Below are 27,385 nucleotides of genomic sequence, written 5' to 3'. Positions count from 1 at the left end.
TCTAACAATAAAAAGACGAGAAATGTGTGCTTCGGAGACCAACACACGCTTCAGTATTCTCAAAGCCGAGTTGTCAATAAATAAGAGGTCGGTCGATGAGCACACTCTTACTACTTGGTTAGAATTGACGATCTCAATGTGTCTTCCTTTATACTACCTTCCCAGGATTAATCAGATCACTTTTCACTTTTGTGGAATATAGTCGAAGGTTTCTTTGCTATGTACTCCAGCATTAGATTGATGTTGACTTGTTGAGCATATAAATAGCCATCAGCTTGATTAAAACCTACTCGCCCTTGCTCTCCTCCCCGCACTCCACGGGAAAAGGTGGACGCGTGGCGTCTCCAGTGAACTCCGAATATTTTGCAAAAACACCCTTCATTTTCATAAAAATCACAACCCAATCCATGTACAGCAATCATGTGCATATATTTTACATATAAACCCTCGTAACAAAATTTATTTTGACACAAAGAAGAGAAAAATCGATGGTGCTGTCATTTTTGCAGAAACCACCTTGAGGCGATTTTCCAAGCACCCCCCTCCCACCACCCAACCGGTCACCCCCCGCCCCCTTCCCCCAACCCGAACCCAAACCCTCGTCCTCGACGCCGCCCTCTCTCTCCCTCCCCGCCGCCACCTCCCCTCCCTCGCTCCATCCCTCCTCTCAGCGTCCCCGCCGCCTCCCCTCCCCTTGCCCTCTCTGCCTGCCTTCGACGCGACGCGTAAGCTCGGCGCTGAGGTCCACGACGGTGGGGGTCAGCGAGAGGGAGAGCGGGAGCGGGGCGCGGAGATGGAAGACGTGCGGGAAGAGGCGGAGGAAGTTCGGCAGCGCGAGCGGCTCGGGGGAGGCCGGCAGCGCGTCGACCAGCGGCGAGGTGCGCCGCAGTCCCGTCCCGTCTCTGGTTTTCCCACCCTCCCAACCGGTTCCCGACCACCGCGCTCACCTCCACGCTGGCCACCACCACTCTCTCCTCGACAGCATCCCTCCGCCTCCGCCTACTCCGTCCCGGGCAGGTAGCGACCCCGACACGCCGCGCCGACCATGGTAAGCACTCACCTTGATTCCATCAATCGCCTTGCCCCCTCCGGAGCAACGGGGTCTGCCTGAACCGTGAGATCTAGCCGATTTTGGTCTCAAATCGACTCTTCCTGCAGCCACCTCTGTATCTCTCGGCTTCAAACTGCTAGCAAACTCTTTTTGGCTTGCCCTTTTATGCTGACCGCGCTTCATTTCGGCGTGTGCTAAATCATCAACATCTGGCAGCATTAATGCGAATCTATTCTCGCAGGTCAATACGCTGCGGTTGTACCTCACTTGCATCCGGAACACTCTGGAGGCGGCGATGTGCCTCCAGGTACTTTCAGCTCGACTCCCTCCCACTCTGGAGGCGGTGATGTACCTGCCGTTCCTTGTAACATTGCTCCTGTTGCTGCTCTCAATTCATCAGAAGCATAACTTAGGTGGTCTGCGTTTTTCCTTTGCCGCTAGAATTTTCCTTGCAAGAAGTTGAGAGGCAACAACAAACCAGAGGTGGATCTCAAGTAATAAGTCGTGCTGCAAACAGGAATTTTCAGTTATTTTGTTTTGTGAATTGTGATGTACCACATTTGTCTGACCGATGCTCCAAAGAGTTGTTAGTGCATTGGTATTCAGTGTGTGAAATTATTGTCAGTGTCATGTTGCGTTAGCAACCTTGCTCCTGTACAGTGTACACATAGTAAAATATGCCCGTTTCTTTTTATCTTTGGCACATTTCTGGGCTCTGATGCACTTTACTCTACGAATCTTGTCATGCTAGAAGTATGAATAAATTTCCCTGATTAACTTCAAGTGGAGATTGCAAACGTTAAAAGAAACCATCCCCACTGTCTGTATTATTTCTCTCGAACCAAGAACTGTGCTTATAGAACTGTAATCTCATTCAATGTCGACATTTGAAAGTAGTAGTGCCATTCTTGTTGCTCGTGAATATTTCAGTTTACATTCGTTTTCACATTTTTACTAGCGGCTCAAGTGTGTAGATCTTTTTGCACTTACTAATCCATCTTCAATTTTAATTCCGTATTCACACGACAAGCCCTGAACTTCTACTGAACCTGGTGTGCTAGACATCTCTGACAGCATCTAAAATTCAGTTTACAAGTCTTCATTATTGCCTTTTTATTTTTGGAAACCATAACCATCTGTTTCTTTTTTTAACAAACATAACCATGTATGTCATTATGCATGAACCAACTTTTGGTGGCAGTGATTTCTTTTTTATTTGTAACAAGTGCACTCTTTTATGATACTGTGCTAGGAATCACGAACTGCTCTATTTCATTTTTATCATGCTTATGTAAATTTAAGATTGATTACTCAATGCTGGATCTTCTTCCTACATGCCATAATTTTTCCTATCAGCTACTGTGAGACCTCGAACTGGTAGCCGGCCGCGTCGCCATCAGCGGCGAGGGCGGCGGCTGGCTGCGCATCGCCTGCACGACCTTGTCATGCCTAAATTTCATGGTGTATGGCGCTCCTCATGCAGGGCTATGGAATGACTGAAACTTGTGGAATCATATCTTTAGAGTACCCAGAAAAAGAACAAGCTCGTCAATTTGGGTCAACTGGATCACTTGTCTCAGGAGTTGAAGCAAAGATTGTAGATATATAAACATTGAAATGTCTGCCAGCAAAGCAACTAGGAAAAATTTGTGTTCGGAGGACCGAACATAATGCGAGGTAATATTTTGATCATTGACTGTATAAAAAAAAACTCGACCTGTGGGGAGAAAGACCTCCCCTACGGTATTGTATTAAGAAGATCTTCTCACACAGGCCGAGAAAACCTCCGAACCTCTGCCCCCACCCGTACACGGGGTCCGTCGCCTTGTGAGTAGGCCGGACCATACGCGTGCTTTGGATATGGGATAGGCGAGGGGATTTTTTTTCTGCAGCACCACGGGCTCGAACCCGGGCGGGTGCGCTCCCCACCGGGAGGTCGCACCAACCGAGCTACGCTCGGTCTGCATCATTGACTGTATATATTGTGTTCTCATTCTTTCTCCATATCGTCAGCTATTAAACATTACCAAGCCCAGTCAAAAATATTATACTGGGCTGTAGCTGTAGTAATTGGTAGTATTGTTTTTAGTTGCACACTGACAATAGATCCAAAAGTTCTCCATAATATTCTGTCCTGGAGGAATATTGTGGCCAAAACATTTTCCTACTTATTGAATGTATTATTTTTAGGGTATTTCAACATTGTGCAAGCTACTGATCTGTGTAGATTCTGTAGTATGCTTATGGAAGTATGTTGTGTTGTAGAGATAGATTTAGTTTCATTTTCAGTTTATGTTCATGGCCATGTTCAGAGCTTTATTAATTTTACCAGATTTTGTCGTCTCTCTCTGGAGGTGCTTCTGGATGAAGATGAACAAGGGATCTTAAGATAAACTCAATTAACTCCTTTTGATAACAGCTTGTATTAGTGTTTAAGATGATCCAAAGCATTCTTCCAAGGCTGCAGAAGTGCTAACAAAGTTTTGAATCAATTCGCATGAATGAAAACTTCATAAATATCTTAGTTAGGACAAAAAGGACATAGAATTTATTTCCATTTGGTATTCATTTGTGCTTGAATGAGGTGAAATCTTAGCAAGGGATTGTACCTTCTTTTTTAGGTTTGGTGTACTTTACTGCTGTTTAGAGATGTCTGTCCGTCAAATGATCATAACAATAAGAGTCTATTTTACCTTCTGACAGTAAAAGGTAGAGAATTTATTGTCTTAAATATCATTTGATTCTATTGTTGGATTTGATCGTTGAAATAGCAGGGCGCGCATCGCACGGTGAATATTCTAGTAGACTGCAACGCAAACGCCTGTCTCTCCTACGGCATTCAGCTAACATGCCATTGACCAAGTTATGCCTCCAGGAGACTAGAGGAAGGCATCACATATTCTTAAGTTTCTGGTATTCCTTTGCCATGTCAAAAACAAACACATAAACACACTCCAACCCCAATAGCAACGCTAATGCAGCATAACTGAAGAAATATTAATTGCATTTTTCACAAAAAAAAATTGTTGCTACATCAATCCGTATCGGCAGTCAAATAAATAGCCTGGCTGAGGTGGTTTACCCGCTAAAGATATGTCATTTGCTATAAGAGGAGTTATTACAGTGAGTAGACAATGTTGTACCGATGGAACAGGTTCTCGCCATGCTCCCTGTAATCTGCTAGGCTGAAAGTTTGTTTCCCAAACTTGCTGGACGCCCCAAAGGCAGCAGCACCCCTCCACGCGTCGAGAATGGGGTCAGCTGCTCTGACAAGCTTCAGCGGTGAGAGGTACGGCCGATACTGCCGGATCCCGGACTCCAGCCGTGGGATCATCCCGGGGAACAGGGAGCTCCCGCCAGTGACAAGAATGGACTGGCAGAGGCGCTGCTTGACAGACTCGTCCTCCATTAGTCTCCTGAGCGAGATGCTGACCATCTCATCGATGCCGGCCTGATCGATGCCTATCATACCAGGCTGGAAAAGCACTTCAGGGCAGCGGAACCGCTCAATCCCAATGGCAATTCTATAATCCTCTGCAGTGAGAGGACGGATTTTGGGAGGCTCTGGAGTAAGTTGAACTGCTTCAGATTTGGATACAAATGTAGGGTCGATCTCCTGCGCAAGGAAACATCAAATGACTTCTGACCTGTTGGTTTCCGGAAGAAAAGTACGATAATATAAATTGGTCACCACCACAAGGAAAGCTTGAAACAACAATTTTACCTGGAGCTTTGACGCAATCCGAACAAGTTCTGATTCATCATCATCATTTCCGTCATCATCATTGTCTTTGCTCATCTTATTGTACACTAACCAATCTTCATCTCTCATTCCAAAAGTATCCTCACCTTTACCCCGATCAAATGCAGCAGAGGCAAGCAGCCGCATCCTTTCTTTCTGAGCTGCATTTAGCCGTTCTCCACGGCCTACACCACCAGATGAACCATGGTTCCCATTTGTCTGGCCGCCATTAACTTTCTGTCGCTTTCTCTGCTCAAATTTCTCAGAAAGTTCTGAATACCGGGCACGAAGCTCTTCAAGATATAACTCCGGGTTCTCCCTATATAGTTGAATGAACCACATTACAAGAGCAGTAAAGAATGTCTGGCGAATATTTAGACCAATTTGAAATAAATTATCCACATTACAATTATGTAGATCCTATCTTGTATTCTTGATATCTATGACAGGAGGTAGACGATTCATACTGAATTCTAGGCTGTAATATTTAAGATGACATACAGTGCACAGCCACATTTTGTCTTTATCTTCAATGCAGCAAACAAGCAACAGGACTTGGTCCTTTGCTCTTAAAAACACAGGACCGTACCTTACGCGAGATTGAAAACATGCTTGGCAATGCAATTTTTAAAGGGTTAGTATGGCAAAACACAGAATCTAATTTTGTCCTATATTTGGACACTGGAGTGCAAGAGGTAATATCTGAAGAACAATGAAACTTCTGAGGGTGGTTTTGGACAACGAGAGTGCCAATTTCATATAGGAGGATCTTATCATTGGATGCAAATAAGGGCAGTAGGGCACAGGGAAGATAAAGTTTAGACTGGTAATCACAACTTACGCACGCTTCTGCTCTTCTTGCTTCTCACGCAATGCCTCCTCTTCAGCACGTTTCTGCTTGGCACGCAATTTACCCTCTGTTGTAGTTTTGAGTAATATCTGTTTCTTCTTTTCTTTTATCTGGTAAAAATACACATATGTGGAATGCAACAAAGGTCAGTGGTTGGGGGTATTAACTTATGAGAATACATATATGCAGTGTGCACACAACATTGATGTCTGATGCTCCCAGAAGCACATGAACAAAATTCTGTTAATAATAACTTAAGTACTTAACAAACACACACCTGCTCTGGTGTCAATTCCTCATCCGGGACAGACACAAGTGGATATTTATCAGCCGCTGAGGCATCTGCTTTCTCCTCGTTGCCATTGGACTCTCCTTTTGCTTTCCTTAGGGACTGTGTTGCTTTCAAAATAGCAGATTTGATTTCCTGCTGGGAAAGATATCCAGATCTACCTAGAATAGCTGTTGATTCTGATTCCTCAGCTTCATCAAGCTGCTCCGTTATTTCTTCCAAATAAGAAAGTTGCTTCTCTAGTTCCACAATCTTCTGAGATCTCTTTGCAGCAGCCATCTCTCGCAAACGTTGACCAGCCTTTTCCCTCAAAGCTGCTTTCCTTGCAAGTTCTTCCTCCGATGGTGGTTCTTCTTTTGGTGGGGGAACCCATGGTAGCTGCCAATACCTCGTTTTCTCTTCAGCTTCTTCCTTGTTGTTCTGCAAAGTGAAGTAATCAATCCATGGTGTTACAAGAGTGTAACTAGAAAACATATAACTAATATACTCTGGGAGAAAAAAAAATCACAATAACTAGAAGTACAAGCACAATGAATCCTATAGAAAAGCCTTATTTATTCTACACAAATGCATCTGAAATAGGAATTCAATAATTCCAAGCTTTATCAGAGAACAGAAAAATAATAAAATATATACAGGTTCCTTACCTTAAATATTTGCAACTCCGACAAATAATCAAGAGCTACATAACAATGCTCCTTCTTCAGCTCTTCAGCCTTTTCCCATGTAAAATTTGCCCTATTCAATGTAAAATAGTACTGTTACATGGTAGGAAAAAACGAGGACCATGTAGTAGTTCAGAAATATACTGCTATCACCTACATGTGATAGGGATATTTTAGAGTGAGAAGCTGCCTCAGAAAATCAGTAACGTGAAATCCACCAACATTGGTTCTGCAGCATGCCCCCAATACAGGCTGCCCTTTCAAAAACTGAAAAGCAAATCCAAGAAAGTTTTTAGTTCAAATAGCAGCAATTTAATGAAGTATGGAAAGTGCAATTTTCAGGTGATATTATTTCACAGAGATACTTCAAAGAATATAGCAGGTTTCTCCAGGGACCATGATCAAGGAGCTGATTAATAAACCCAAGGATGGATCTAATATAGCAGATTTGATATATAGAATCCCAGTAGAGTACTGAAATATTTTTTTTTCCCAAAGCTCCCTGGATTTACACATTAGATTAAGGCAAACTTGATCAAATTCATTTGGCTAGGAGTATCAATGGACAATCCCATAAAAATGTAAGGAAAATGAGAGCAGGATATCAACAAAAATGCATCCGACTTTAGCTCCATGAGCAAATAGGTCTTACCAGAGGTAGTTTCTCATCTTTCACAACACATTTATTAATATATACAGTTTTAGTGGTTAACTATATTCAACCTGAGTTACAAATATTGTAATGCATCTAGTGCTATCTCCTACACATATGTACTGTACAGTTTTTTTTTGGATATAAGGAAAAATCAGGCAAACATGCCAAAAGAATTAATATATGGTGACCATTGGTGAAAGGTGTATCTTGGACAAGAATTTACTGGAACAACATGGCATGTTCCATGTTCACATGAAATAGCCAGCCCATCTTCGCCGCAGTTCCCAAGTTTCTGATTGTACTTGTAACTAAATGCATTGTCGATGCCAAATGCTACAATTCAGATAGTAAGAAACAGCATGAGCATTGCCAGCAATGCCTTATGAGAAGGTAATTAGTAACTACAACTAGATGCAGTTCATAACAACACATATCAAGATCACAGAAACTATTACCAATGGATGGCACACCATATGTCTCGAAAAGTAGTTCTGCCATTCGGGCTCGAGAAAAGGATGGATTGCATTCACATTCTGTCATAAGAATTGGATGGCCCACCTGTTGAGCATCATTGTTAACTTCCAATCACGCTCAACCAAATAATAGTTGGGTTGAAGAAGGAAAACGGCACAAAGTTCTGAGATTCGGAGGATATATACAGACAGATAGTATATGGTAGGAACTGCAAACATTCTAACCATTCGAACTTAATAAGTGTATGCATGTCCAATAATAAGTAACGTAACTCAAGCAATGTGCAGCGGTTACACTATGAGAACATGAAAGTGCTGATTCAGGAAGCCAACTCTTCATGGACTATATCTGTTACCATGCAATGATAAGGTGAACAAACTTATTAAAAGATTTAATAGCCCATGCTCATTTTGTAGTCAAAATAGAGTAGTCAATACCACTCGTTTCTGGTATTTGTCTTCCATGTAATGAGAAGCTGAGGCTCAAGATTCTCTTGAAAACATTAAGACACTAGACTTGAAAATTTCTACTGATTAACTCTGTATCAACTACAACATGAGGACCTTCCACGCTAAAATCTGTATCTAGTGAAAAAACTCTATCATCAAATCACACACTGCTCATAGTTTATTCCATCATACATAAACTGATAAACAAGCCATGATACTCTGGTTCAACAAGAGCTAGCTGATTTGGCAGTTTTCTTATGTGTCAAATCTCAAATGCAACGTAAAGAAAAATGAAAAATAAAAGAGAAGAGCGTAATAAGTCAATATCAACACAAAAGAAATAGAAAATATTTTGAAGAGAAGCCAGGACACAATGCAAATTTACCTCTGAACTGGCACCTAATCGATCAAAGCCATAGTCGAGAATCTGGAGCACAAAAATAAACTTGTATCAGAATACAGCCTAGAGTGTAAACATCATGATCCAGAAAATTAAAGATGCTGCATACTGTCCTTTTTGTCTTTGAGCCATAAGATTGCAAATGGTATCTAGTGCTGTTACAGAGGGCGAGCATATGAAATATGACAGTGATAACCACTACGCTAATTGGCTAAATAACAAAGAGAATGCTCTATCAATAAGTTTAAAGGGATCATTTATCTTAGTTGTTTACTGTGAACTTTGAACCACTGCAAAGAAATTATAATTGAACGCATGTATTTCTAATACTTAAAATGCTTTTACCCCAACAGAAATTTCCTGGAGTACTTTTATCAAAAATGTGACGTTTTCTTAGTGTGTTGTAGAGAAGGATAACATAACAGACTGATCTCCAGTTTATCCATCTCAAAATTAAATGTGAATATCTATATATCTTCTGAATTTTTTTTTTAAAAAAGGATGATATTAGAGAAGTAACGAACATATTCCATGTACTCGAACTGATAGACAACATCGTCGTCGAATGGAGAGCGAACTGCCGATCTTGTGCAGTCAAAGTACTTCATTAGAGTCGGATCAGTGTCCCCAACAATCGAGACAGTTTCACCTGTACCGTCGAAAGTAAATTACAGTGAGTCAACTTTTGTGAGTCCTCTTGCAAGTCTGTGACTGACAAAGTAATGAGACCTTAATAAGCAACAAAAAAATTATGTTCCTTTCAAATATTCATCGAAAACAATATGAAGCCTACAAAGTGCTTGACAAACAAAACACTAACTAAAATATCCAGTCTTTGTAAATGTTTTCAGAACTACTTGCAGTACGTGTACAGAAAATGGACCATTAGTAACATGAGATCATAAAGAACAATAGTATCAAATCTACACAGCCAATTAAATTTTGATGTTGTATCCAGTTCCCGTGCACTACAACATAATTAGTTCCTGTAGACAAATGGGAAGGGGTCGAACAGCACCTAAGCAGCAAACTAGTTGGAATCAGCTTGAGTGGTGTCGGAATCAAGCTCTGTAACCGTCCCAAACGATCACTTGCTGCCGAACAAGTTACGGAAACAAACAAAACAGCGAAAGCTTATGTATCCCCACAACAATAACGACGGTTCGAAACAACTAGGAAGAAAGTGAAATTCAATCACCAGCGTGAAACGGCACACTCAATTTCCGAAGCCGAACAGTAGGGAGCAAAGACCAGAACACAAAATCGACACCTTCACACAGCAGCCAGCCACCAGGCCGACGAATTAGCATGCTAAGAGGCGTAATGCGGCGTACCCGTGCTGCGGTGGCGCGGCCTCTGCACGACGTTGCGGAACGCGACGCGCGGCTCCGTCTCGCCCGCCCACCTGCACGGGGGGCGACCACAGAGTTACAGGGATTCCTCGGAGGCTTGCTAGGGTTAGGGTTTGGGGAGTCCCCGCGGCGCGCCGGGGACCTCGTACCCGATTCGGAAGGTGGAGGCACCGTTGTCGATGACGATGGGGGTGGACGACGGGAAGAGGGCGAAGTCGGACTCCCGCCGCGGGCGGGTCACCGACGACATCTCGGCGGCGGCGGCGGCGGGGCTCGCCGGAGGCGGGGGAGGAGACGGGTTCGGGGCTTTTGGGAGTCTTGTCCTTTTGCTGCGTCGTCCTCTTCGGCTCTTCGCTCCCGACTAGCAAGCTCCAGACCTCCAGCGTTCCCGAAATATTAGCGGACAACCCCCTACCTTTTCACATAATTCATATGCTGAACATTATGGGATTAGGATGTACAGAACAGACAAGCTTTCGGCTCCGAGAGATTTCTTCGAGATCTATATGTTCTAAATAAAAATTCAACCTTTTACAAGATTTTGAACTATTAAACAGCGTAGTACTTTCTTCTGGCTGTACTACGCCATTTCTGACTGTGGATGCATATTACTTGTGTGTTAGCTTTGGTATTTGAAAATAATACAAGTAGATTTGCCTTTAAATGTAGTTTGATAAAAGTATAACTTAAGGTGTGTCTTGTAAATGTTTTACAAAAATAAAACTAGTTAAAGTCTATGTTGGACATTGTTCCAGTGACCAAAGTGTCACTCGATTGTGACTTAGTATGATGCACGTATGAATGCTGCAATTTTACAAATTGCTATACATTGTACTTTATTTTCTTGTTGATGCCTTATGCCAACACAATTTAAATTTTCACATATATTCATATGCAATATGGGTTAGGATTGAACCAAGAGGGTATTAGTATATCAGATATTATACCATCTCCAAAAAATTGTTTATACCTTATACCCTAAAATACACTCTGTTTCTCCATTACCAATAACTATTTTTATGTTTTTTAATGGTTGCTACAACAGATCTTCAAAATCCAATCACTAAGGATATGATAGAGGGATAAATCCTCTTCATTTAGGTGAGAGGGAGATGCGCTAGAGTACTTCCATTCACCAAAATATTATTTTTTTAATATTGGAGAGAGTGATAAGTAATCTATTGGAGATATTTTATCGAAATGCCAAAGGTAATGGCAACTGTATGCACTAGCACTCCACATCCCCTTGCCATGAAAGAATACTTCATGAAAACACAATTTGAAAATTTGATTTTGAACGTAATTTGCGTGGCGCACAGGAAAACACAGCATGATAAAAAACTTAATAGTATTTACGAGCAAACAAAACCTCAAAAATTTGCCATCGTTTTTTATGTAGCTAAAGACAAGATAAAGTACAAGTTCAATTCCAATGCACTTGAACTCGCCCAGAGTCTACAAAAGCATATCTGAAATTCTCGAAAAATCAAATCAAAGTCACACTTCTGTTCTAGATGGCCGCGAGAATTACAAAACAAGAAGGATCTTTTATTTCATCAGTCCTTCAAGGAATACTGAGTCCCGACAAAGAGCTTCTCCTGTTCCTTGCCTCCAGCCGCCTCCGCCTTGCTCACGCCTCTCCCATTGCCGCTGCCAGCCGCGGAGGGGGCGCCGAGTCGAACCTTGCTCTTCGGTGCGCCCAGAGCACCGGCGCTCGCCGCCGCCGGAGACGGCGTAGGCGGCGGCAGCTCCACTGGCTTGCCGTCTATCCGCGCCGCGACGCCGGTGAACTGGGCTGGCTGCCGCGGCAGGTCAGCCTGCCTGCCCACGGGCACCGGCGCGGGCGGCGCCTGCTCCACCGGCTTGCCGTCCATCCGCGCCGCGACGCCAGTGAACCGGGGCAGCTTGCCGTTGGCCTGGCTGGCGCCGGGTGCCGGGGCCGGCGCGGGTGCCGGCTCCACGTAGTCGAGCGGTGGCGCGAAGTCCACGGCGCAGTCAGTGTCGATGGTGCGGACCGCCTCGGCCGGCCGCGCCTCCAACACGTCCAGGTAGTACCGCCGCTCGCCCTCCGTCACCACGATCGTCTCGCCGGCGGTCAAGCAGATGAACTTGCGGAAGTTGTTCTCCAGCCTGCACGGGCAAATTCAGAGGTCAAATGTTATCTGAATGTTCACGGTTCACCCACAAAGTCTGAAGAAAAAAAAAATCAAAGTTTCCGTCGCCAGGCACTCACAGTTCCTTGTGGTGGGAGACGTCGAGGAAGTCCGTGGTGTGCGGCTGCAGCTTGACGAAGGTGGCCGTGGGCAGCAGCGTGTTCCTCACCAACACGAGCTCGTTCTCCTGGACACCCAGGTGCTCCATCAACTGAACAAGAGAAAGAAAAAAAAGAAAGAAAGCAGAGAGATGCAAGCAACGTCAGTTTGGTTTCATGGCGACTGAAAATCATTATCCAAGAACTGCTGCAAGCCTGCAAATCTGCAGCAGAGATAGATGCTCACCCTGGTCGGCATGTGGATGAACCCTTCCTCGGCGACGAACTCGTGCACGCCGCAGTGCGTGACGCGCTCCGTGCTGGGGTTCTTGATCTGGAACAGCATCGGGTACTCGACGTTGAGGCGGCTAAGGCGATCAAGGGCAGATGGCGGCATGATAACTGCACGATTACGACGCAGCTTCATCAGAATGTTAAAATGTTAGAATCAGAACACGTCTCGGCGTTCCGCAGGAAAAGAAACAGATAGCGAAGCTAAGGCTTACCCCAGTTCCCGTCCTCGTCGATATTCTCCTTGTTCAGGAGAGACATCGACAGGCAGCGGTAGTACTGCACGAACGCCCGGTGCTGCAGGTTGAGGTACTCCTGGAAATACTGCGCGTGAAGATCACGGTTAGTTGAAGATCAAGTTCATGCTCCCCAAATTGACAAACTAGTGGCAGTAACTTCATCTTGGATACACTACAGCAACGAGCCTAACGAATCAGTTTGTTTTGCTGCATCATATCGTAATCCCTCCCCAAAAACAAGCAGAGAACAAGATCGACCAAGAACACATCACAGTTTACGGATCGATCGAACTCTGAAGAACTGAAGAAAACGACTGACGGAACCAGAAGGAATTTGAGAGATGGGTTCTGAATCAGAGCCAGTACATACCATCAGGAAATCTGCAGGGACTCGTTCCGCCGGCCAAATCCTCTTCTTCTCGCTACGAACTTCGCACGGCACGGGCATCGAAGAGCAAAACCCAGTATTTATGGGAGTGCTCACGACGCAGGCGCAGAGCCGGAGTCGGCGGCGGATTCCGCTCCACAACCGACTCGAACACGGTAGCCCACAGGCCACAAGACACCAATCCGGGCCCACATGTCGGTGAACCAGAACTGAGAAAGCACACGCGAGCTTTGTCCCACTGGCATCTGGGTCCCACACGTCATTCTGTGCCGCCGGGATAACGGGTTCGGCACGCAGCCGCATGCCCCCCTGGTTGCTCTCGTGCTCCACCACGCCGACGGCTCCGCAACGCCGCGAGCCCGCTAAACCCTAACCCTAGATTAGGGGGGCTGAGAGAGGGAGTGGGGAGGAATCCAACCGGCGGAGGCGATGGCGGCTAAGCGGGAGATATCGAGTACCCTGAGGAATCTAAAGGTGAGGAGCCCCCTCTCTGGTGCGCGCTCCGTTATTCCGTCGCGATGGTTTTGCGTCTCACTGGGTTGGCTGTGTTTGTGTGGCGTGGGGGTGCAGTTTATGCAGCGCGGCGCGGCTGCGCAGAAGGTCGAGGAGAAGGCCAAGGTGGAGGTGCAGGAGGAGGTGGCGGCGGCGGCGGCGCCGAGTGGAGGATTCGGCTCGTCGGCTCAGGTCGCTAGGAAGTGGTATGGGGATTGGAAGCTTCGTTTCTTAATCATTCTTGTTGTCGTAGTCTTCTAATTGAACAGCTTGGTATGGGAGATTTGGGATTCTCAGAATTTGTATGGAGAGTTCGCTTCAGGCTAGCATGAAATTTTTGTGCACAGTGAACATGCATTTTCATTTTGAGCATGCATTAAATTTGATCCGATTAAATTGAACTGCACATGGGAATTTGATAAATATTGCACCCGTTTTTGGTTACATATTATTAACTTTAGTGAAATGAATAGAAAGTTCCTTATGCAGGTATGTAGTCACAGACTCACAGTGGCATTCGGAGTGCATTGGCAGAGTGTTACATACTGTGTGGCTGTTGTACAACATTCACTTTATTCATTCACATTGGAAAGATAGAAGCATTTTATTTTAGGTTATGTGGAAACTCTTGACCAATTACAGTTACAGGTACCTTTATCTGTAGATGCTGACCAACTCGGTACTGTTTCTCTATGCAGCATAGTTATCTTGGAGGGGAATCCACATCCAGGTGCTGTGAAGGGTCGAATGTCATTCCAAAATTTCAATCCATCCATTGATGTGAGTCTTGAAGGTTTTTTGTTATACATTTCATTGTGGCTATTTTGCCCATGTAGATTTGTGTTTCCTTACAAAAGCCTAGATATTTAGAAACTAAATGAAGAGGCCAGAGGTGACCACGAATCAGAATCAGCTTCACCTAGTAACCATCATCAAGATAGTGCAAACTCCAGCAGGTTAGCTATTTCTCTGCTATTATGTTACCTTGGCAATTTCATATGTCGCGAAATATGTTTAGCTTTAATTAATGAATGATACTCTGTAACTGTCTAAATAAGAAATAGCAGAAGCTTTTAAATTAATCACTAAGCAGTGAGCACCAGGCGTGTCAGAGTCATGGTAAGACACAAGTTCAATTTGTTGAAACACATGGGTTACTGGGAATATTCACAATGAACACCGATGTCTGGATTCCTGTGAAATTCTTTTATTGAGCTTTGCACATGTTATTTGGACTACCTGGATGCGAGCTTTGTATCTGTTAACATACTTATGTTGGATTGTACTAATGAATGGGATGATGAGAATTGCAAGGGTAATTTAACTTTTGAATATTTTGCATGTGTGCTACAAAAGGTTCAGGATTTGCATACATGCTTACATGTAACTCATTCTAACATATGCCCATACTTTTTTGAATGGCCATTGTTTTTTGCTGTGGAAAAATATTGCAATCAAAATTAGCTTCAATGTTATCAGTAAATTTTTCGCCAGGACACCATAGAGTGGGCTGTGAGCACTGTATTAACCATAAGAGCAGTAGAGCACTTGCTTCTGTATTTCTGTAAGTATATACTATTAGCCACACTATATCTGTGAAATTTTACAAATATATGCATGCATCATTTTTGTTTGGTATTTGGACGAAGTGAATTCGCATATGATATATTTTGTAATGGAAATGCAGAGGGGATGAAGTTCCAGGATCAAGATTTAGAGGTTTTGACATTGACAGTTCAGAAAGCATATCTCTGAATGAACTGAAGAGGAAACAGCCTGAGCTTGATATGGAAACACCCTCTCATAACCCACAAAAGACCAATGTTGATGGTAGATCATCTTCACAAAGCAACGGCCGCGGATTGGATAAGTCAAACAAGCGCGAAAAAAAGTTTGACTTCAATCATCTCAGACAAAAGAAACAAAAATGAGGTTCTAGTTACCATAAACATGGCTAGCTCTTGTACCCCATTTGTAGTTGTACTGGGTTGGCCATTTTCCCTGTTCTGTGGATTATATCTAGAGAGCTGGTAGCCATACCTTGGCGCTCCTGTTCTTAACTTGTGAGGTCTGAGATGCTTATCATTATCTTTTCTGGTGATGTATTTTTTTTACTCCACTACTCTGTTGTAGTGTTGTAAGATGAGTTTTGCAACAATAGCAGCAGCAGCAGCAGCAGCAGCAGCAAGGAATACAATTTTGCCAATGCTTTATGTCAGTGTGTATTATTGATATAAGTTGGTAATGTTCAAAATGGTAGTGCAGCTTGATTTGATTGTCCGCTTTTGCTCTGTGCTGGGTCCTGCGTATATTAGAATTTGGAAGTGAAAGAACACCTTGACATACCTTCCATTTCCCTTTTTGCTGTTCCCCGCGTTGAAAAATGTTCGTATTTGATGTATCTATCTTACGTACCGTATATCAGTCCCAAGGTGATAGTTTGTATGTTCATATTTAGTAGAAAGACTACTCAAAATATTTGCCTTTCCAAAACGTGGGGAGGAAGCCTTAAACTGATTTTTTTATCATGCTGGCCCCATCTGTCAATGAGCGATGTCGTCCAGAAATCTCTTTGTTTTCTTTCTCCGCTTTCAAGTTGCAGTTTTGCCTTCAACGAAAGAAAAAAAAAAGTTGCAGTCCTGCAGTTTAGCCTCTCGCCTCTAGGCACATCGGCGTTCGGCGCTCAAAGCTAAACCCTAGCTCCAACCTCGACTAGCCGGCGGCGGCGGTAGAGCGAGCGATCCCCGGAGATGCCTGCGGCGGCTGCTGTTGCGTCGGCTGTGGAGAGGCTACAGGCGGCGGCGCAGGACGCGGCCAACTCCTCGGCGCGCTCGGCTGGCGCCTTCTCCGAGCAGGCGCAGCAGGTCCTCGTGCCCAGGGCTGCCGGGTAAGCCATCTCCACTGACACCCGTCTCCTCTCTGATTCGATTCTTCCTCCAACGTTCCATTGACGCTCGCTCTGTTGTTTGTTCTAAGTTGATGCGGCCGTGCGGGATTTGTAGTGTATGTATTTCAATTCTCCAATTTGTGATAATAGTTGTACTTTTCTTCTGATAACTAGACTCGGTGGGATCAGTTTACTCTCAGTGATGTGAATCAAAAGACCAATTCGGTCTCTCAAGGATGTGAATAAAAAGGCTAATTCGGTCTCGATGATTGTGAATAAAAAAGGCCAATTTGGCAACAGGTATCTCGAAATTACTATTTAGTTTCGATTTCAGTGGAGATAATTAAGCAAGTGGTAGCCTGGTGTAGCAAAGTTTATGAGGTTTGAATGTTGAGACTATCTGGTTGGTGTTCAAGCTGGTCCACAATTTTAGTTTGATGCGCTCTGAAGTTTTCCCCCAACTGCAAATGTATAACAACTGATGCAGAGAACATTCCTTGTCCCCTCCTACATCTTCCACAGTAGTCATGAAAGCTGAAGAACTTGACAAAAATACTTACGGTGACATAATTTCCATATGTTATATATAGATGTGACCGAACTCAGGACTTCAGAATTAACATCTTAAAACATCTTAACTGTTTCAGTGAAATATGTATGACACAACAAATTATAACCGTTCTTTGCTCGTTTTGCTGTAAAATGTGGTTACCCTGGAGAAGCCAATAAATATAATACATTTTCGTTCATGTTAGCTGCTGCCGTACTGCTAATGTTATACTAATTCATGCTGCATTGCAGGCGGGTCGTTTCTCTGTCGACATGTACAAAGGTCAGCGCCATAAGCTTTGCAGTTGGTGTCTTGGTGGGGTTCACGCTCAAGAAAAGGGTGCGCCGATGGGCTGCTAGACTGCTGAAGAGAATCAAGGATGATGACTAGTGCCATGTTTCTGCATTTAGTTTAGTGCCAAGTCGACTCTTTGAACAGTTCCATTGGTTTTCTATGAACGGAAGATCATGAATCATCTGCGTTCCAGCATTTGGTAGTGTGTAGATGCTGATACAGCATTGCTAATACTAGCGATGTGGGTGTACCATGCTGCATAACTCTTCTATGCGGTTTCCTTTGTCGTGAAACCGTGTCCCCTGTTATTGTGCTGTGCATTGTGCCCCCTTCCATTTTTTTTTATTGCACGAGGCATCATTTGAAAGAGATGTGGAAAGATGCTGGGTTCTTTGCTGGCCGCGTGTTTGACAGGAGATAATGATCTCCATGGTTACTGTTCATCGGCTCCTCACCGCGCCTCGTGGCCACGTCTTAGTTTTTGGTCATGAACATGTAATTGCAGGGTCCACCGACGGTATGGTCACCACAGGGGCGGATCCAGCACCGGGTCTAGGGGGACAATTCTCTTGAGCCCCTCCTCTATTTTTGGAAGAAACTAGGCGTATAGTCCGCGCATTTGCGCGGCTAGTATTGAAAATTTAAAAATTCGCATATCTTTGTATACTTAAAAATATATTATTTTTTATCATACATTATCCTATTCATTATCGTAAATTATATCTTATTATTGGTTAAAACAACTCAAATATGATCTACCTATAATAACAATTTGATTTGCTGAGCTTTAATAATTTTATGCATATAATTATTCTTTTTTTGTTTTATTTTAATTGATTGTTGTTAGCTTTAGTTTTTATTAATAATATATATTTGTAACTGATACATAGCTAAATGGTACTCCCTCCGTTCCAAATTATAAGTCATTCCAAGTATCTTGGAGAGTCAAAACATCTCAAAGTTTGACGAAAATTATAGAGAGACACAAAAATTTATGACATCAAATAGGTATACTATGAAAATATAACTAACAAAGAATCTAATGATACTTAGTTGATATCGTAAATGTTATTATCTTGTTGTATAAGTTTGGTCAAAATTCAAAAATGTTGACTCTCCTAGATTTTTGGGATGACTTATAATTTGGAACGGAGGGAGTATTTTATATTTAATTTTTTATAATGGCATTGGTGGGTGATTTTTAATTAGACACAGGGGTATTTTAGGCTATTTTTATCATAATGGTAGTGGTGGATAATTTTTATTTTTCTATTTTGCTCCGATTAACGTGGGAATTTTTAGGCCTTGAGAGCGAACGTGGAGGCTCCGTTTGTTGGTCAAATAATAAGATAATAGATAATGAGGAAGAAGAGGAGGAAAAAGAAAGAAAGAAGCGGAAGAAGAAATCAGCCCCTCCTTTAATTATTTTTAGATCTGCCACTGCCACCAAGACACCAAAACGCTACTTGCGGCCGCGGTCATGACTCATGAGTGCCGATCTAAACGAGGTAACGACCTGGCTAAGGGCAAATACAATGCACTAGGCAAACCGCGCGCTACGCCGCGCCGGACTGGATGCCGTCACAGTGGGCTCATTGCCGTGTATGGGCTGAAGCTGCCGCTAGTTTGGGCTGGATTGTTGCTGCTGGCTGTCACGGCGCTGTTGGGCTGGGCCGAGACTACACGACGGCTTTGTTGTTGTTTCTGCACAGCCTTGAAGGCCGGCTGGCTGGCACGGATGGGACAGAGGCGGTTCGATGAAGGTCGGTTTGCTACGGTGGTTTCGTTGGAGGCAAGGCAAGCCATGTGTTGGCAGCAAAGCGTGATTTTGGTGTTGTCGTCGACGATTTCAATTTCAGTGACGCAGAGGGCCTACGAAAGGAGAACAAAAGTCTTCGCAGTACCAATTTGCTGCTTAAGTCTGGCTGGGTTCAGTCAGTTGATCATCTGGAGACGCTCTGAAAGACACTGGAACAGATTACCGTGGCCGCCGTCAATGGTTCTTCAGGGACGTCTATTGGGGTGCTTGCTCATGGAGCTGCTGTCTGGGCTGAAGAGAGCGGCTGGACTGGTACTGCTGCAGTGGAAGAGCTGTGCGGCGAGCGGATGGATGAGAGCTGAAATGGCTGTAGTTGTCTTGTTGGCAAAGCCGGAGATGTTTTGTATGGCTCAAAATGGGTAGCAGAGTTTATCTGTTTGTGTGTGTTCCTGCTGTTGTATTACTATGTGTTTGGTTTCAGTGGAATGAAACTTTGCTATATGAAATTTGTTTTTGTTTTACCTGTTGCTTTCAGCTGAATGGAAATAAAGATATAGAAAAGCTTGTAAGAAATCGAAAGTGTAAAACATAGCATAAATTGCTGCCTTCATAAACGATTTCCAGTCAGAAGAATCATAGGCAACACAGAGTTTTACGATTGGGCTACAGGTTCATCCACAAATTCCTAGCCGCATCCAACAGCTACAGCTGTGATGATGGGGCAATATGTGCTAGTACAGACCAGAAAGGTCATGAACTGCAGTTGTAACAGCAATTTCGGCCAACCAAAACACACAAAGGCGAAACCAGCATGGAGAGTTCAGCAGGTTCTTGTGCAGCGCCATCTTCAGTGGAGCAGGCTGGTGAGGGACTTGGCTGCTGCATGCTGATGATGATTCCGAAGCTGGTTTCAAAGAGTTTGCGTGCACAGTTGATACAAAGTCGTCCTCCGAACCATATTTTGGATTAATACTATAAGTGGTGCATCACGCTGGAACACCCAAAAGAATGCTGTCATAGGTTCCAAAAGTCAACTGCCAAAAAAAAGTGTTGTACCATAGTCAGCCGTGCCAAATGCTAAAGCACGCAAAAGAGTTAAGCATCACTGAGGCAGGCAGGTGGTCTATAAACGGATGACTCCTACTGAGCCAAGCTATTAAGTACCAGGAGCATCCATCTAAACAGTCACAGAGCAGGCTAGCCTTTTAATTAAGGGGCACATTATTTTTGGAAAAGCAACAATAGGTTCAGCAGAAGCATCAGAAGAGTTAACCATCACTGAGGCAGGCAGGCGGCCTATAAACGGACGATTCTAGCTCAGCCAAGCTATTGTCAACAGAGCAAGAATAATGCAGCAAGCAAAATGCAGCTAACAGCAGCACAATGCACTGAAGATATACAATATGCACGGGGACAGCTGGGTATTAGGATTATAAACTGAGGATTCTAGCTCTGCCAAACTCTTCCTAGTAAAGCAAGCACAATGCAGCAAGCACAGAGCACCCAAGATCTACAATATGAACGGTGGGAAACTAAACAACAGCCGGAGCAGGATCAAACACATAGAGACTACAACAACAATGGCAGCAAACGCACCAAAGAGGCATAAACTACATAATGCAAAAGTAAACCTTGGTTGAACTATACATGATGGTACCGATACTCACCTGCAGTGGAAGCAGTGGAAGCAGTGCAGACAAAAGCACGAACACCGAACACGGCTTGGAGACCCCAGGAACGCAGCTAACGTCTGACGAAATAGCATATGCGAGAGTGCAGGCACGCAGTCGGCACGACGCCGCCACCGGCGAGCAGAGGAATGCGCGTAAAAGGGACATGAATCAGCAAGGTGAACATGAGCAGGAGGCTGGAACAGAAACGCACAAAGAAATGGATCTGGACCTTACCCGGAGCGGAAACAGTGGAGGAGGAGAGCACAGACACGCAATCATTACGACCCTGCACCGGCGAAGACAGGAACGGGCAAAAGGGGGACATGAATCAGCAAGGGAATCATCGGCGGCAAATCGGAGAAGAAACGCACAGGCAAATCTGGATCTTATCCGGAGAGAGCAGAGGCAATGCAGACGGAGAACTGCAGGCTGGCGGAAGCACACCGGGAGCACGGCGTCGGCGGCCGGTCCCGCCGCCCGTCGCACGGCCGGGGAACTTCTCCGCCGAAGCTCTCCCCCGCTGCCGGCGCGATTTCGCCCCCTCCCCCCCCCCCCAAACCCTAAACCGCCCCCACAGCAGCGAAAGGAAAACGAAATGGTGTCGGGGTGGGAAAGGGAAAGGGCGTCGCCCCGCGAAGACGGTGCGATGGGACCACGTCGGGACCCACGGGCAGCTGCGGCGGTGCGGCAGCCTCGCCAAGGAGGCGGTGCGTTAGAGCCGTGGCCCACGCGCAGCCACAGAACAGCGGATAAACGGTGGAGCTGGCAATACAGGCCCCGCGTCGGCTGTCCTCCCCCCAGTACGTGTCGAGCGGAGGGCGTCCGGTTGCTGTGAGGGCTCCCCTTCCACGGCGCATAGGAGTAAAGGTATAGCTGACCCCGTAGACATGCTGCAGTTCTTTTTTGCGACCTGCCTCCCCCGCGGTTTGCAATTACTGAAGAGAGAGTGGCGCTGTCATCTCGTTTGCAGGGTTCACCAAACCGATGGGAACCGGTCCGGTTTGACCGGTTACCGGTCAAACCGGTCCGGTACCAAACCGGTTTGAATTCAAAATTCAAATTTAAATTTAAAAAATGAAAAATTCTTAAAAAATTCCTAAAAATACTTCAAGGTGCGATGAATCTAATGGTGTCAAATTTTCTCAAAAATTCGTTCATTTAGTATAGTTTGCGGGGATTTGAAGTTAAACAAAAAAAGCGTGCATACAAAAGTATACAAATACAATGTAAAAGTAGTACAAAAAGGATTGGAGGGTTCATTTAGTATACTTTGCGGGCATTTAAATTTAAACCAAAAAAAATTTGAATTTCGTCGATTACCAGTCAAACCGGACGGTAAACCAGTCAAACCGACCGGTATACCGGTACGAACCGTTTGAACTGCGAAATTTGAATTCAAATTTGACTTCCACCGGTACCGACCGGTTTCCGGCCAAACCGGACCGGTATACCGGTACCGGAGCGCACCGATTTGGCCGGACCGGTCAGGAAAGTAAAACCCTGCTCGTTTGTTGCCGCCACACGTGCTCCAAGGCGAAGCAATGAGGAGCGTGAGCACTGTGGAGGGATTGGCGTATCTAGCAAGGTGGCCGGGTGGGTCTTGGCTCATCCTAAACTTTGCATCTCCAAGATATACATATAAAAGTTAGATATACATATAAAAATTATTCAACTAATAAATAACATATATGCAAATTTGAGATTTAATTGTTGGTTTTCTAATATTTGAAATTGTAAGATATTTTTGATGAGTTTTGTACCAGTATAGTATGATATATTTGCCGCCATAAAAATTTTATGTTAAGTTGGACCGCACTAACCCAAAATTCTAGATTCGCCACTGGACGGAGACGAGTATCTATTGCACGCGTGGGGGAATTCATTTGGTGCCAAATGTTCGCGCCATCTTTCCTGAACAGATCTCCTCATCCCTTGATAAAATCCCTCCACACGTTGCTCCTCTCCTACCTGACGGCCACCATGCCGCGGCAGGCAGAGGCGGCGACAGCAGTGCGAGAATTGCTCAAGGCGGATGTAGCTTGGTGTGCAAGGTTGCTGCGGCGCAGTCACACGGAAGGCCCAGAGGTGTAGCTGCGGGGGCGGCCAACAAACAGAGGAGTTTGAGCGGAGCGCTGGAGCAGAGGAGTTCAGCTAGCAGAGGATTTAGGGCGGTGTGAGGGAGGTACTCCATTGACCTCCTTCACCGATGGAAGTTGCTTCTTCAACGGTGTCGGCAGCTGCTTCGACAACATTGGATAGAGCCCCATCATGCAACAATGGATGCCTCAATCTTTCGACATGGTTAGTAACCTATTTGCCAATTTTGCCCAATTCTGATTATTTAGTTATTTGTCCTGTTAGCCTATAGTGTTGATCTTGCAACTGATTGCCTACTCTTTTTTATTCATAACTGAAATGCATAAATGACTGCAACCTATTTTGTTTCTTGATTGATTCAGTTGTGGACTGTTGTATCAGGACTGTTGTGGTGTGTTAAAATTAAGATCTCCTCTTATAGTGCATCCTGATATTCGTTTGACAGTCATGGATATGCATCATTGGACCATTTACCATGAGTGCAGCACTGATTGTACTTCCTGATTACAGGGGAACAAATGCAACACCTCCTGGAGACTTCACAAATTCATTCAGTCTAAGATGTCTCAAAATATTATTTTTGGTGGAGAACCTTCTCAGTTTGCACTATTTAAGCTACTGCGGACTACGCAAGATACATCATCAAAAGAAGAATTGTCAACTCCTACATCAGCAATGGACAGTAATGCATATGTGTGTTAAAAGATGAATTAAACATCTTGTGGATATCTAAACAAACAACTAATTCTACAAACTGTATGTTTGTGGCAAATAGACAACAACTGTCTGTACTTGCACAGAGAAAAACATTGGAAATGTATAGCATGGGGGCAGGGCTCATTGGTCGATCGCTGATAGCTCAATTTTCTTTCACTAGTCAAAACCAAAACCCAATGCTTCCCTACTATTCCATCCGTTCCAAATTATAGGTCGTTTGACTTTTTCAACCTCAAATTTGACCACTCGTCTTATTCAAAAATTTATGCAAAATATCACTTCTTTTGTTGTGGCTTACTTTATTAATACAAGTTCTCAAAGAATGGTTTAAATTTGACTATGTTTGCATAAATTTTTTGAATAAGACGAGTGGTCAAACTTGGTGTCAAAAAAGTCAAACGATCTATAATTTAGAACGGAGGGAGTATTTCACTGTACGAGCGACTTTTCTGAATTCTGATGACGCACGCACGAAACTTATGGCGGAAGGTAAGTAAGAAATTTCTACCACGAGATACACCGGATTTCTTTCGGGTGAGGTGCAGTACTGGCAAGTGGGATTCACAGCCTTTAGCGGTTCAGCCCCAGTGCCCCACACGTCCAAACGCGCCTGGGGCTGCTGTCCGCACGCTGCGCTAGGGACCTAGGGTTCTTGCCTTCTTCTTGGCCTGTTGCAAGAGAGACAAAGTCTCTGTTTAGTTCCCACCCATAAACCCCGTAAACACAAAAAAAACATCACATCGAATGTTTCGACACATGCATAGAAAACTAAATGAAGTTTATTTACAAAACTTTTTGCATGGATGTGCTGTAAATTGCGAAACGAATCTAATGAGCCTACTTAATCCATGATTTGCAACAGTGATACTACAGTAATCATCCGCTAATTATTAATTAATCATGAATTAATTAGCATCATTAGATTCGTCTCGCGATTTACAACCCATCTGTGTAAAAATTTTTGTAAATAAATTTCATTTAGTACTTCAAATTAGTAAGATTCCAACGAAAAAAAATTTGCGCCGGAAGTAAACACGGCCAAAAGGCATCGGCCCTGACCACCTGACGTCTCGCCACGCATCCTCGCATGGAAAAGTCTTTTTTTTCATCTTTTTTGTATTATTAATCAAGTGGGACACCTGTCAGTCAGTCATACTATAGGGTAAAGGAAGCTTCCTAAAATTGATTGATGGGGGAACGGCGGGCGGATTATGCCCTTGTTAACAAGATGTCTTCAAAATTTCAAAACTTTATAAGATTTCTTGTCACATCAAATTTTTGAATGCATGCATGAAGTATTAAATGTAGCTAAATAAAATAATTAATTATACAGTTTGTCTATAATTTGCGAGACGAATTTTTAGAGCCTAATTATTAATCCATAGCGGGACAATAATTACCAAATACAAATGAAAGTGCTACACTATTTTACCGCCAAAATTTTATGCATACAAACAAGGGCCAAATAGAGGATGTAGCTCGTACGGTCGAGATCGGAGATCGCAATCCTACCACAGACTGGGGCTGTTCTCTTCTTTCTTTCTTTCTTTTTTCAAACACGCAATTGCAATGACGGGGCTGGCCTTGTTTGGTTTAGGTGCTGTTTAGATCTTTAGCCGTAAACCCCGTAAACGCAAAAAAAACCGCATATCGAATGTTTCGACATATGCATGGAGTACTAAATGAAGTCTATTTATAATTTTTTTTGCATAGATGGGCTGTAAATCGCGAGACGAATCTAATGAGCCTACTTAATCCATGATTTTGCAATAGTGATGCTACAATAACTATCTGCTAATTATTGATTAATCATGGATTAATTAGCATCATTAGATTCGTCTTGCGATTTACAACCCATTTGTGCAAAAAGTTTTGTAAATAGACTTCATTTCGTACTTCAAATTAGCAAGATTCCAACGCAAAAATTTTTTGCGCTCGAACTAAACACGGCCTTAATAGCCACTGTAGGAAACTTTGACCATTAATTAGGGTATTAAATAAAAGAAGTTTACAAAACTAACTTCACAAACTCTGCGCTACTTGACGAATCTAATAAGGCATTCGACCGCATGATTAGAGGATGGTTACTATTAATATAGACAATTATGAATTAATTACCGTCATTAAATTCATCGCGAAAAATTACACCCATTCACAAAGGGATTTTGCAAACAGATTTCATTTAGTATCGCATACATACCAGATTCCCTCGTAGCGCAAGTTGCGCTAGAGGGAACCAAGCAGGGCCACTGGCTCCTATAGGAGTATGTTGGTGGCTACTGCATACAAAGATGCTTATGCTTAACTGCTATACTATTACACCTTGAAATTTTTAAATTTCAAGATGTGATTAAAAAGAAAAATTAAAGAAACAACTTTCTCATAATTTTAAAATCTTCCCAATATTTATTCTCTTTACAGGAAATTTAGTATAAGAAAATAAAATAATTAGATATTTTTCTAAAACTAAAGGAGGTTGTTTTGTTTGTGTTGCATTCATGCAGGTTGCATCTTTTTATTTGATTGACCTTCAATTTGAATTTAAATTCTGAAATCTTACTATTATTAATTGGAGGCTCCTTTTGAAGCCTCTAGACGAAGCCACCTAGGATCCTAGGTGGACAGTCTAAAAAAATAGATAAATCTTATAAATTCTCACAAAAATCAGAAACATCCGGCCATCAATTCGACAAATCTAATCATAATAATCATTGAATCTATTATTTTTTCTAATAAATTACCCACCTTTGCCATTATAAAAATAGACTAAAATAACCCCCTAAACATGTATCTAAATTACCCACCTCTGTCATTATAAAAAATAATCTAAAATAACCCCATAAATTTTTATATATACTATCCAATGATAACATAATAAAAAGTTAAAATAAACCAAAAATCAAAATCAAAATTATATTATTATAATGAAATATTAAAGCACATCAAAATAAAATTCTAAATTACTATTTCTATCATTACTAATATATTATTTATGTTATTATTTATATAAAAATACTAACCATAATGTGTGTCACCGTATATTCATGTATAAGAGAAGAGATAAGAACACCAATTTTTATGTTGTTCAAATAGCTCAAACAAATTGTTTAATTAAATACACGAGTGCCTTGCGCGTAATTTATTTTGTTGTTTCCGTTTGGCAATATAAGTTTATATAGAGGTTTGCAGTAGATATATAGACAAATGGATATACATAGATAGAATTAGGATAATTATTTTCAAAGCAAAAAAGGCAAAAAAAAATGGTAGCTGAAATCCGACGTCTCAATCTCGCCGTCGAAGACGGTCGGCAGCGGTCCTCGAGCATCTCCTCACCCTGCAATGCGCGGCTATCACGCCCGACCTGCGGCACCGCGGCGTATCGGAGCTAGGCCAGGTCGCCCGCCGGTGACGACATGAACTTGCCGCACCCGTCGAGGGCGTGCCCGGCGGCCAGCCCAAACTCGCCGCGTGGCTCTCCGGCCTAGCTTCACTGCCGTCGTTACAGTACAGCACACACCCATTCGGAGGCCACCAAAATTACCGGTCGAGAGTTCTAAATTCAGATATTTTGCAGTGACCTAATGGAGAGCTGACGCTTGAACTATTCGTATCTCAAGGCCTCAAAGATATGGCACGGCCAATCACATGCATCATCAATTTAGAATCAAATAGTGGAAATCTTTTTAGCGACGTGGCCGGTCTGCTCTTGACGGACAGATTATTGAGTTGGCTCCGTTTTTCTGATGGCGGGAGATATGGATAGAATGAAGGAGGATGAACGGATGCCCTTCACGTGGGCACGGATGGAGAAGCTGCA

The 27,385-nt window shown here is 43.4% G+C and overlaps 5 protein-coding genes and 1 long non-coding RNA gene across 8 annotated transcripts; 3 read left to right on the top strand and 3 right to left on the bottom strand.

Annotated features, from left to right (window-relative positions):
• The first annotated feature begins 22 nt into the window (after positions 1-22).
• On the top strand, positions 23-2,732 carry LOC120674502 (putative uncharacterized protein DDB_G0290521). Its single transcript, XM_039955674.1, has 4 exons — positions 23-87; positions 536-878; positions 1,293-1,358; positions 2,535-2,732. Exons 1-4 carry the CDS (start codon positions 23-25, stop codon positions 2,658-2,660), a joined length of 600 nt encoding a protein of 199 aa, XP_039811608.1. The 3' UTR covers positions 2,661-2,732.
• Positions 2,733-4,027: 1,295 nt separating this feature from the next.
• LOC120673572 (actin-related protein 5-like) lies at positions 4,028-10,339 on the bottom strand. The gene is made up of 12 exons (XM_039954473.1): positions 10,077-10,339; positions 9,910-9,980; positions 9,100-9,224; positions 8,561-8,602; positions 7,708-7,810; positions 7,476-7,585; positions 6,755-6,864; positions 6,580-6,670; positions 5,921-6,352; positions 5,635-5,753; positions 4,776-5,112; positions 4,028-4,667 (listed from the first exon to the last, which is right to left on the bottom strand). Exons 1-12 carry the CDS (start codon positions 10,175-10,177, stop codon positions 4,170-4,172), a joined length of 2,139 nt encoding a protein of 712 aa, XP_039810407.1. The 5' UTR covers positions 10,178-10,339; the 3' UTR covers positions 4,028-4,169.
• A 987-nt stretch (positions 10,340-11,326) lies between these two features.
• Positions 11,327-13,429, bottom strand: LOC120673849 (ubiquitin recognition factor in ER-associated degradation protein 1-like). Its single transcript, XM_039954886.1, has 5 exons — positions 13,079-13,429; positions 12,685-12,793; positions 12,426-12,580; positions 12,161-12,291; positions 11,327-12,057 (listed from the first exon to the last, which is right to left on the bottom strand). Exons 1-5 carry the CDS (start codon positions 13,397-13,399, stop codon positions 11,484-11,486), a joined length of 1,290 nt encoding a protein of 429 aa, XP_039810820.1. The 5' UTR covers positions 13,400-13,429; the 3' UTR covers positions 11,327-11,483.
• On the top strand, positions 13,380-15,806 carry LOC120673850. 2 transcript variants are annotated; one of them, XM_039954887.1, is made up of 5 exons: positions 13,380-13,570; positions 13,667-13,794; positions 14,287-14,368; positions 14,459-14,544; positions 15,276-15,806. In XM_039954887.1, exons 1-5 carry the CDS (start codon positions 13,526-13,528, stop codon positions 15,517-15,519), a joined length of 585 nt encoding a protein of 194 aa, XP_039810821.1. In that variant the 5' UTR covers positions 13,380-13,525; the 3' UTR covers positions 15,520-15,806. The 2 variants fall into 2 exon arrangements, 1 of the variants encoding a protein (XP_039810821.1); XR_005674887.1 differs by lacking the exons at positions 13,380-13,570; positions 13,667-13,794 and adding an exon at positions 14,142-14,201 and having other exon boundaries at positions 14,287-14,544.
• A 377-nt stretch (positions 15,807-16,183) lies between these two features.
• On the top strand, positions 16,184-17,690 carry LOC120673851. Its single transcript, XM_039954889.1, has 2 exons — positions 16,184-16,475; positions 17,277-17,690. The coding sequence occupies exons 1-2, from the start codon at positions 16,339-16,341 to the stop codon at positions 17,413-17,415; spliced, it is 276 nt and encodes a 91-aa protein (XP_039810823.1). The 5' UTR covers positions 16,184-16,338; the 3' UTR covers positions 17,416-17,690.
• Positions 17,691-19,653: 1,963 nt separating this feature from the next.
• On the bottom strand, positions 19,654-21,349 carry LOC120676623. Of its 2 annotated transcripts, XR_005675924.1 has the most exons (4): positions 21,123-21,349; positions 20,986-21,037; positions 20,746-20,828; positions 19,654-20,112 (listed from the first exon to the last, which is right to left on the bottom strand). It is a non-coding gene; the product is annotated as an uncharacterized LOC120676623 (long non-coding RNA). The 2 variants fall into 2 exon arrangements; XR_005675923.1 differs by having other exon boundaries at positions 20,986-21,295.
• Between the last annotated feature and the right edge of the window lie 6,036 nt (positions 21,350-27,385).

Source organism: Panicum virgatum, chromosome 5N, assembly GCF_016808335.1.
Source record: "Panicum virgatum strain AP13 chromosome 5N, P.virgatum_v5, whole genome shotgun sequence".
Lineage (NCBI taxonomy): Eukaryota > Viridiplantae > Streptophyta > Magnoliopsida > Poales > Poaceae > Panicum > Panicum virgatum.
This window is presented reverse-complemented; position numbering and strand designations above follow the sequence as displayed.